This window comes from Trichechus manatus, unplaced genomic scaffold (genome assembly GCF_000243295.1).
Source record: "Trichechus manatus latirostris isolate Lorelei unplaced genomic scaffold, TriManLat1.0 scaffold00317, whole genome shotgun sequence".
Lineage (NCBI taxonomy): Eukaryota > Metazoa > Chordata > Mammalia > Sirenia > Trichechidae > Trichechus > Trichechus manatus.
Genome location: NW_004444253.1, coordinates 993,800 through 1,003,804, shown reverse-complemented (window position 1 = coordinate 1,003,804; position 10,005 = coordinate 993,800). Strand labels below are relative to the sequence as shown.

Sequence of the window (10,005 nt, the reverse complement as noted above, 5' to 3'; positions counted from 1 at the left end):
GGGCGGCGCCCGGGAAAAGACCTCGCCTCTGAGCGGAAACCACGCTGGCCCTGCTGTTAGGTTGTTTGGGAGACACTGCGAACGCGCTGCGGGGAGGTGTGTCACGCTAGGGGGAGGTGGGGGGGAGGAGGAGGAAGAGGAGGAGGAGAAGGAGGAGGAGGAGTACTCGGCGCAAGCGCAGTGGGATGTGAGCGTACTGCGTCGCTTTAGTATCTGTTCCACGCAGGCGCAGTGGGGAGTAAACCGAAGCGCTAGGGGCAATGAGGGCGTGCGCAGGCGCAATACGGTGCGATCGCACTGCGCAAGCGCCCCCGGGGCGTGGCGCGATGGGAGGACTGTTGACGGAGGCGCAATGGCTGCTCGCGAGTGTCAGGGAAGCGGTTTCCTTCAGAGTCCGGCCTCGTGACGCCGCCAGTGGGCGGGGCCCCCCGGGCTGTCGCCGCCGCTGTCATGTATCCGCCGTCGCTGCAGCCGCCGCCGCATCGGGACTTCATCTCGGTGACGCTGAGCCTCGGCGAGAGCTACGACAACAGCAAAGGCTGGCGGCGGCGCTCGTGCTGGAGGGTGAGGGTCGCGCCGGGCCGAGGCCGCCAGCTCCCTCCCCCGCCGCCCCTTCCTCCTGAAGCCCCAGTGAGCTGCAGGTCGGCGTCTGCGGGCCGGTAGGGGAGGTCCGCCCCTCCGGCCGGCTGTCTGTGCTCCTTCCCTGTCACTGGCAGCTCCTGCCGGGTCACCGCTGCGGGGGAGACCCGGGGTGTTTCCGTGTCGTATCAGGGCGCATGTTTGGGGGAGTGCTTGAGTCAGCAACACGGGGGAGCGGGAGTCTGGCTCCACTGCCTGTGCAATAGGACAGGAATAGTTTCGATTTTCTTTTTTTTCTGTTGTCACCTTACGTGTACTCACGAATTAAGTCATCTTTCGGGTCGTCCTCTGCGAGGGAACTTCTATTATTCTAACCATATGTGAAGGTAAAGAGATTTTCCCTTCTGTTCTTTTCATTAAAAAATTGTTCTCCCCCGTGCTTAGAAATGGAAACAGCTGTCGCGATTACAGAGGAACGTCCTCCTCACCCTCCTTGCCTTTCTGATTATCTGTGGACTCCTGTCCTACATGAATACGACCCACCACTGGAAAGGTACCTGAACCACCTGCACCTTAAAATGACGCTTGTGCTGACAAAGAACACCCGCTCGTAGCGGCCCCGCAGGGCAGGGTAGAACCGCCCCCTGGGGATTCTAAGGAGCAGCTGGTGGATTCGAACTGCCACCCTTTTGGTCAGCAGCCCTAGCTCTTAACCACTGTGCCGCCGGAGCCCTGAGTGTGACTATGAGTAGTTATCTTGCCATCTACCTTAAACAGCTCCAAGAGAGCACAAATGGCAACTGATTGGTATCCGATCAAGTTAAAGAGAAACGCAAGGGTTCGGTTCCTTCTTAACCACACGGCCTTAGTTGTGAGTTTGACGTTGCTCTGTAAGCGCTGGTATGTCCATCCTCTCGTGGAAATCAGGTCATGGGGCTCAATCTAAAGTAATTATCTTCGTGTTCATAATACCCGTTATTCCATGGTGGGAAAGGGCCAGGCAGTGTTTGGTAAGGACATAGAAAATCTCTTCTGATGATGGTGACTTGTAGGGGGAAGCTAAAGAGCTGCTTAGCTTGCTCAGATAAATGGCCTATTTGCCACCATATTTTACTTTTTAGAATGGAAAATATTAACATAAAGTGTTTGTGGATATGCATTGTGGATCAGGACAGAAGTTGTCAGATGCTTTGAGAAATGGCTTGTTCATTTTGGCCGTTTCTGAATTCACTGAGATGACTCTCTTCAGGTCTCATAATGTCCTTCTGAATAATGTCTGTGCAGATGTTCTTTATGAAGCATTTTAAATCTGTTTTATATCATGTGGCACGGTCTGTGATAAAATACACTTTGCCGTTTAGCCCTGAGTGGCAGGTCGTCCGAAAAGCAGAAGGCGCGACCAGACATCCCTGGACTGAAACCAGTAAACCCACCTGTCTTACCGGCTCCTCAGACGGCAGGTGCCGCCCAAGGCCTCCCGGAGATTCCCCCTCAGGTACTTTAATAAACGGCACTATACAGCCCCAAAGGCATTTGTTTGAAGTTTCTCTCTCTGTCTCACTCGTGCTGGGCTGGTGGACAGAACCTGGCGACAGAGCATATTCCTTCATTGGTCGTTGTTTGACGCCTGTGCTGTGCCCGTTCCTGGGTTGGGTGCTAGCTGTGTAACGATGGATGAGACAGATCCCGTCCCTTTTCTCTCAGAACTTATAAGCTGGTAGGAGAGGCAGGTAGGAAACATGTATGCATAGTGACACGTCCTGTAAGTTCTGTGAGAAAGAAGAGGCGGGTGCGTAAAAGAGTAACCGTGGGGGCAGGTCCTGGGTGGCCCGGAAGGCCTCCCCGAGGACAAAACCTTAGACGGGCAGTCTGCTTAGAGCAGGAGAGCACGGTTCCCACCGAGCGTGTGGGCAGGCCTTGTGGCGAGGAGCCGCTTGGCACGTCCAAGTTGTTGCAGGAAGTTCTGAGCTGCTGCAGCCTTGGAAGGGGCAGGAGAGCAGGACGTGCTCTGAAGTCCTGGTGTGGGGTCGGCAGCACGCGCCATTTCAGTTTACACGCACGGAGGGATTTGGGGCTGGGGCATGACGTTTCAGGTTTTAAATAGGAAAGGTGCCCTGTGGCAGTGTGGAGACTTGCTGGCTGTGGTCAGGACTGGGCAGCAGGTTGAGGGGGGGAGTGCTGTGTGCCGTGAGGAGGGACGAGGAGGGGGAGTGGGGACCTCTGGCTGAGGGCACAGTGGTGGCAGAGCAGGAGCTGGTCAGGGGACACTCTGGTGCTCTGCTGAGGGTCTTTCTGTCCAGTCGTGCCTGGGGGGCATGCATAGAGACTTAACATGGGGAGGGGGTGGCTTCAGGGTCAGCATGCAGAGGAGAAGTCTGGATGGGAGAGACAAGTGGTGGTGGAGGGGCGAGGGCAGAGCAGTCAGGAGGCAGCAGGAGAGCGGGACATGCTGTCAAGAAGGCGCTGCTTCAGGAGAGTGGCCACCTGGTCTCCAGGACACCTCTGAGAGCCGGGTAGTGTCACCACAGTGCACTGTGTGCCCAGGACCCGCCAGTGCCTGGGCTTTGGTTTGTGTTGCTGATGCTGTGGAAGAAGCTCAGAGTGAACCCCTTGGGGCCAAGTGGTGCTTTCATGCCCCTGCAGGCCTGTCCTGGAAGATAAGCTGGGCTGTCGGGTAGGCCGGGAGCACTTCTTGGTGGCATCAAGGGTAGGGCCAAAAGCCTCCTGAGGAAGCCCCTCCGCCCACCTAGATGCTTGAAAGTTAAAGGACAAGCAGGGCAGCCTGGGTCTGGGTGCTTAGGACAGATGTATGTGCCCAGCCCAGAGAGGAACCAGGAGCCTGCGCTGTAGGCAGGAAGCACCTGTACCTCTGGGTGCCCCAGAGGGAGGGGCTCAGGGGAGGGCTGGGTGCCTTTAACTGCACCATCTAGCATTTGAACAGCATCGGCCTTTGCACCTTTAGGCCAGCTTTCAGAGTTACATGAGTGAGCTATAAAAGCAGATTTGAGTCTGAAACCTGAAGCAAATCCATTATCATCAGATCTCTACCTTTCTGGAATATAGTAGGTTTTCAGATTTGAAGGAAAGTGGAGGTTTGGGGGGTCCAGAACTAACAAAAGAAAGAAAGGGAAAAAAAAGACAAATAGCAGATAGGGAGGAAATAGCAGCCATGGTTGAAATGGTGGATTAGTGGCAGAGTATACACAGGTTCCTGTAAAGCGATAGGAAAGGACACATCAGTAGGAAAATTGATAAAGGCTATGATCCGCTCGCCCCTAGAAGAAGAAATACTTTAGAAGAGATTATTAGCTCATTAGTAGTCAGGGTCAGAATCTTGACGATAGTAAAACATTAAAAAAATTTTCCACCCGTCAACAAAGTTGAAAGGAAAGGTGGTTAATGTCGCGTTGATCAGTGCAGTGCAGGGAATTACTTACCATGGTCCTCCTCACCATTATGCAGATAAGGTACTTGTGGCCCACCAGGGGGATTGGACAGCTTGCTAACAGTGCAAATAAGGTGCTTGGAACCCTTGCGGGGGGGCGGGGGGTAGTGGTGTTGCTGGATGCCCACGAGTTACTTCTGACTCATAGCGACCCCATGTGCAACAGAACAAAACACCGCCCAGTCCTGCGCCACCCTTGCAATCATTGTTTTGCTTGAGCCCATTGTTGCAGCCACTGTGTCAGTCCGTCACATTGAGGATCTTCGTCTTTTTCGCTGATCCTGTACTTTACCAAGCAAGATGTCCTTCTCCAGGGACTGATCCCTCCTAATAACATGTCCAAAGTATGTGAGACAAAGTCTCGCCATCCTTGCTTCTGAGGAGCATTCTGGCTGTACTTCTTCCAAGACAGATTTGTTTGTTCTTTTGACGGTCCATGGTGTTTTCAATATTCTTCACCAACACTATTATTCAAAGGTGTCAATTGTTCAGTCTTCCTTATTCATTGTCCAACTTTTGCACGCATATGAGTTTATTGAAAACACCATGGCTTGAGTCAAACACGTTAGTCCTCAAAGTGACATCTTTGCTTTTTAACACTTGAAAGAGGTCTTTTGCAGCAGATCTGCCACATGCCGTGCGTCATTTGATTTCTTGATGGCTGCTTCTGTGGGTGTTGATTGTGGATCCAAGCTCTGGATTTTTTAAAAATAGCTCCGTAATTTTTAGTAAGCACTATTTTAAAAAAATTACAAACAGCCTAAGTATCTGTCTTACTTCTGTTACAACATAAATACCACAGGTGGTGGGTTTAATGAATAGAAATTATTTTCTCACAGTTTAGTAGGCTCAAAGTCCAAATTCAGGGCACTAGCTCTAGGGAGAGGCTCTTTCTGCCCACTTTGCTGGGAGGTCCTCGTCTCAGCTTCTCTAATGTCTTTCTGTTCTTTGGCAACTGTTATGGATGGAATTGTGTCCCCCAAAAATATGTGTTGTAAATCCTAACTTGGATGCCTGTGGTTATAATCTCATTTGGGAATGGATCGTGTCTGTTATGTTAATAAGGCAGGATTCATGTAGAGTGTCTTGAGTCAGTCTCTTGAGGTGTAAAGAGATTAAACAAGAGAGCAGAGCAGAGATGGGGGAAGACAAGATCAGCCAGGAGCAGAAGCTCCAAGAGGCAAGGACCTTCCCCTAGAGCCGGCACCGTAAATCCAGGCTTCTAGCCTTCAGCTCACGTACTGTGGACGTGTTATCAGGAGGGACCAGTGTCTAGAGAAGGACATCATGCTTGGTAAGGTAGATGGTCAGCGAAGAAGAGGAAGACCCTCGATGAGATGGATTGACCCAGTGGCTACAATCACGAGGGTGGCGCAGGACCTGGCAGTGTTCCGTTCTCTTGTACGTAGAGTCGCTATGAGTCAGAACCGACTCAGTGGCACCCAACAACAGCCTCCTGGACTGTGAGAGAATAAATTTCTGTTTGTTAAAGCCAGTCACTGCAGGTATCTCTGTGATAGCAGCATTGGAGACCTAAGACACACGGTCAGTGGTTTGGCCATTTGGAAGCATGACCGTGTTACACAGACGGCAGCGACAGGGCTGCACTTCCCTGTGACTCGCTGTGTGGACGAGGGAGGCAGAGGTGTGAGTGCGCACCTGTGTCGGTGGCAGCACCAAGGCGAGGGCTGCAGGGACCCCAAGCTGTGGACAAGGTTTCTGGGGGGATACATAGGGTGGGGGTGCAGCTAGCAGAAGGAGCACAGCTGTGTGTTGTCTCCTCACAATGTGACCTGGATATGAACAGAAGAGAGCTTTCCAGACTCATGAGCAGGCACCTTCCTCTCCACGGGTGGAACCACATCTGTGCCCACCGTGGTGACTGGCCCCTGGCGGGGAGGACGTCTGCGCCTGCCGTGGAGCCTGGCTCCTGGTGGGTAGGGCATCGGCACACCCGCCCTGTGCTCAGACTCTATCAGCCCCACCGTCGGCACCCAGAGCCCTTTCTCAGAGCATTGATGAGGCTGAAGGGGCTGGAGGCTGGTTTGCTTCCGTGGGGCCTTTGTTATAACCCTTCCCTGTTAACCCTTTGAAGTCCCCCAGTTGCGGCTTGGACCCTGTGTCCAGGGCTGGCGTGGCCAGTTGGCAGGGTCTCCTGTCTAGTCAGAGCCAGGACATAGCTGGCCAGGAGCTCGTCTTCCAAGGCTGCATATCGTAGATGAAAATAATCCCCTGAAGTCGCGTGTGATGGTCCAGCCCACAGTGCCGGGTGGGTCTGTGCGTCTGTATTTGAGGGGCAAGTCCTGGATATAAAAGAATAGCAGTGCTGGGGAACTGCGTAACTGTTACCTGTGACCTAATTTTTGTGTAGAAACCTCGGAAGCATTCCCGACGGGGACCTCCCAGCCTGCAGATCAGAGCCCCTGATAAAGACGTGAAAGACAGGATTCAGGACCGGGTGGAGCAGGAGCAAGAGGAGCCAGGCAACGCACACAAGGAGAACTCGCAGAGAACCGTCATCAGGTACAAATGTGTCGAGCAGTCGCTGATCACCCGCAGCTCTGAGGCCAAGCCGACCTGAGAAACGCAGATAAAGAGAACCAACAATGTGCTTCATAGAGATTTTCCACTGATACGTACAATATGTGCTTTGTAATTTCTTGGTGAAGCTTTAATTGGTTACAAAACCAAAGTCAAAGAACGGGAAGTCAGCCGAGTAAGTCTCCGGCCCCTCCTCTCGGCATGCATTGATGTCTGGGCACCTTGCGACTTTACTTTCTCCTAGGGCGTGTGTACGGAGAGACGGGCAGGCGGGGGAGGAAGGGACCGGATCTCAGGCCTGGGGAGCCCTTTGTGGGCAGTTGCCATGGGCACAGACTACGTGCCGGCTGGGCCTCCTCCCTTCCTGAGCCCCTTCCGCGTCGGGCGGGAGCAGCGTGGGGGAGGATGCTGTGCCCTGCCCTCTGCGTGGTGTCTTGCGTCAAGAGCCACAGCAAAGGCGCTAAGGGGCAGCAGCTTCCAAGCATTGCTTCTCTGGGAGACATTTCCGTCTCTAGAGCACGGTTCCCTGTGATTCATGGTGTGCTCTGAAACCTGATCCTTAAGTGTCAGTGTCGGGGGCAGCATTTCCAGCTCGCGCTCTTCACGACGGGCTCAGCTTTTCTGGCTTCAGTGGCCTGGAGGACAGGCTGTGTCTGAGGTGCTCGGGTGTTGGCGTCCATCCTGTGGCGAGCACATTGCCGTGGTGGGCACCGTGGAGGTGCTGTCCGGTGGAGGAGCCCTGGCTGGCGGGATGCCCCACAGGTCCCTGGGCTGTGGGGGTGTCAGTTCCCTCTACCCACAGTGACCCCGCTGCCCTGATGTCCTTGGCTCCACAGAGCCTCAGTGATTTCAGTTCTGAGCATGAGTAAATCGAGGGCGTGTCTGTCACGTTGCTGCTTGTCAACAAGCCAGCTCCACACCTGGCCCGGGGCCTGGTAGGAGAAGCAGAGTTTTTGCTTTGCCAGTGAGACTGCAGGCCGCCCGGCCCCTGTGCCATCCCCATAGTATTGTGTCTCACCGTGCCCGGCGCAGCCTCAGCCCCCCGGATGTGCTCCCACCTCTGGGCCTCGGGCACCCCCCTTTCCAGAACAGCCCTCCGTGGCCCCTCAGTGCCTGCCCCCCATCTCCCAGGGACAGTGCTAGAACCTGCACTGACACTGGGGCTGTGGTTTCTCTTGGCCTTTCAGCCTGGCACCTCGGTGAGCTCGGGCCCACTGGGTCAGGCAGCACCAAGCGCCCACGAGCGCCCTGTACCCACAAGCACACGGTGTGCGTCATGCTGGCCGCTGTGCTGACTGCTCTCTCCCTGTCCCACTGAAGCTGGAGAGGAGCTGTCATTGAGCATGAGCAGGGCACTGAGTCCCCATCCAGAAGAGCAGACGTCCCCACCAACCGGCCGGGCCCAGAATCCAGGACTCAGAAAGCGTCAGGTAAGTCCTGCCTCTGCCCTCATGGACCCACCCAGTGCCTCTCATCCAGGGTGTGGTGACGGGGGTACAGACAAAGCATTCGGGGGCGGTGTCTCTGTGTCCCTCGTACCTGCTGGTTCCAGCACCCCTGGCTGCCCCGGGTCTTAGCCTTGCTTCTCTGTGGAACCTGGGAGAACTGATGAGGCCCCGGAGTCTTTTCCCGGGGTGTAAGCAATGACGGGAGGCAGCGATGCATTGGCTGGGGAAGGCTGACCTGCCCTGGGCCCGGGCCATCTTGGGCTGTGGGACGTATGGGACTCCTCTTGGTCTCCAGGCCGTCGCAGCGCCTGACGCTCCCTAGGATTGCGGGGTCCAAAAGCTCTCCCGGTGCCTCACGGTAGAGACGGAAAACTGATGGTCGTGTGGGGGCTGACACCAGCGCCGCAGAGTCCAGGGCCCAGGCACGTGACCCTGTGCTGAGCCTTGCAGGGACCCAGAGCCGGACTCACAGTCCTGGGCATCTCTGGGGAAGCACAGGGTCTGTGGGCATTTAGGGTGGATGGCCAGGCTGTGGGTGTCAACAGGAGTAGGCTCCAAACCAGGATCAGAGAGGTTTGGTATGAAGACATTGTGTGTGTGGTGCTTACGAAGGGGATGAGAACAGCGCTCCCCAAGTCATGCTGGCCGCCTCCGGGAAGGGCTACCAAGGGGACTTTGGGTGGCTATGACATCACTTCCTCTCTGAAGCCGTCTGGAGCTGATAGGACAGAGCATTAATATCTGCAGGTTTAGGGTGTCCTTGTAAAAATCAGATCTGTCCTCGTCAGTGTTGAATGTCTTACCCATACTGCACGGCCAGGCCCCTGTGAGCTCCATGGCCTGTGTGTGCTGGAGCACCTCCGCTTGCCTGGGGGACAGCCCACATCCCTTTCACCAGAGGCCGCGCCCAGGGACATCACCTGCCCTGGTGCCCACAGGGCTGGGATAGTACCGGGTGGTCTGGGCTGGCGCATTTCTGTATCTTCCTGACACCCAGGAGGTGGGGCGCCGTGGCCCTGGTGGGCGAGTCCGACTTGGCCAGTCCCCGCAGCTGGGTGCCCAACCTTCGCTTCTCATTGCTGCCCTCTGGACCTGGACCCACCAGTGGCTCGGTGGCGGCCCTCTGCCCACACTCAATGCCGTGCACTTGGGGAGGTGGTCAGGCAGCTGCACTGGGGGTCTCTGCCCAGGGAACTGGCAAAGGCCCCCCGGACTCCCCATTCCCCCAGTGAGTGGCCCTTCTCCCGCTTGCAGCTCCCCTGAACAAACGCCAGAAGGCTGTGGTGGAAGCCTTCCGCCATGCGTGGAAGGGCTATCGCAAGTACGCGTGGGGCCACGACGAGCTGAGGCCCCTGTCCAAGTCCTTCGGCGAGTGGTTCGGCCTCGGCCTCACCCTGGTCGACGCCCTGGACACTATGTGGATCCTGGGCCTGACGAAAGGTATCTGCTCTTTCCTGAGCCTGTGGGCTGCGTCTCCAGGTAGCCTGGGGAGGAGATGAACCCAGAGTCTGGTCTGTGCCCCCGGCCCCCAGAGTCTCCATAATGTCAGCTTTAGACCATGCGGTTTGTGTTTGATTCTGGATTATGTGTGCCAAATCTGTCACCCTGATGTGTCTAAGCAGTGTCTGTAGTTATTTCTAAATGAATATTTTAAACATTTTGCTTTTAAGTTTAAAGTTTTCTGAACAGGTTAAAGGCTACCAGTAAACTCATTTATGCTGTTCTTGGTGTAATGGCCTTTGACTGTCGACCACGTGTGCTGTCACCTTGTGGGGACTTCCCCAGGTGCACTGCTGGCCTCCTTTTATCTGTACATGTTGGAGAAGTCAAGGTTCACTCCTGGGAGTAAGAAACAACATTGAAACGCTGCAGGAACACCCGCAGGGCCACAGGTAGACCCAGAGCGCAGGTGAGGGCCGCAGGTAGACCCAGAGAGCGCAGGTGAGGGTCCTGCAGGAGCAGATGCCCCCAGGGCCGCAGGTAGACCCAGAG

General features: G+C 55.4%; 1 protein-coding gene across 2 annotated transcripts in view; it reads left to right on the top strand.

Moving 5' to 3' along the window:
• Window positions 1–256: 256 nt before the first annotated feature.
• The window catches only part of MAN1B1 (mannosidase alpha class 1B member 1), an 18,152-nt gene continuing 8,403 nt past the window's right edge, over window positions 257–10,005 (top strand). The window contains exons 1-6 of one of the 2 annotated variants that reach the window (XM_012559806.2): window positions 257–564; window positions 1,024–1,132; window positions 1,941–2,074; window positions 6,396–6,547; window positions 7,886–7,995; window positions 9,268–9,453. In XM_012559806.2, the coding sequence (XP_012415260.1) occupies window positions 451–564; window positions 1,024–1,132; window positions 1,941–2,074; window positions 6,396–6,547; window positions 7,886–7,995; window positions 9,268–9,453 (805 nt within the window). In that variant the 5' untranslated portion in view covers window positions 257–450. The remainder of the gene's footprint in view (window positions 565–1,023; window positions 1,133–1,940; window positions 2,075–6,395; window positions 6,548–7,885; window positions 7,996–9,267; window positions 9,454–10,005) is intronic. The other variant, XM_023725486.1, reaches the window with a different exon arrangement.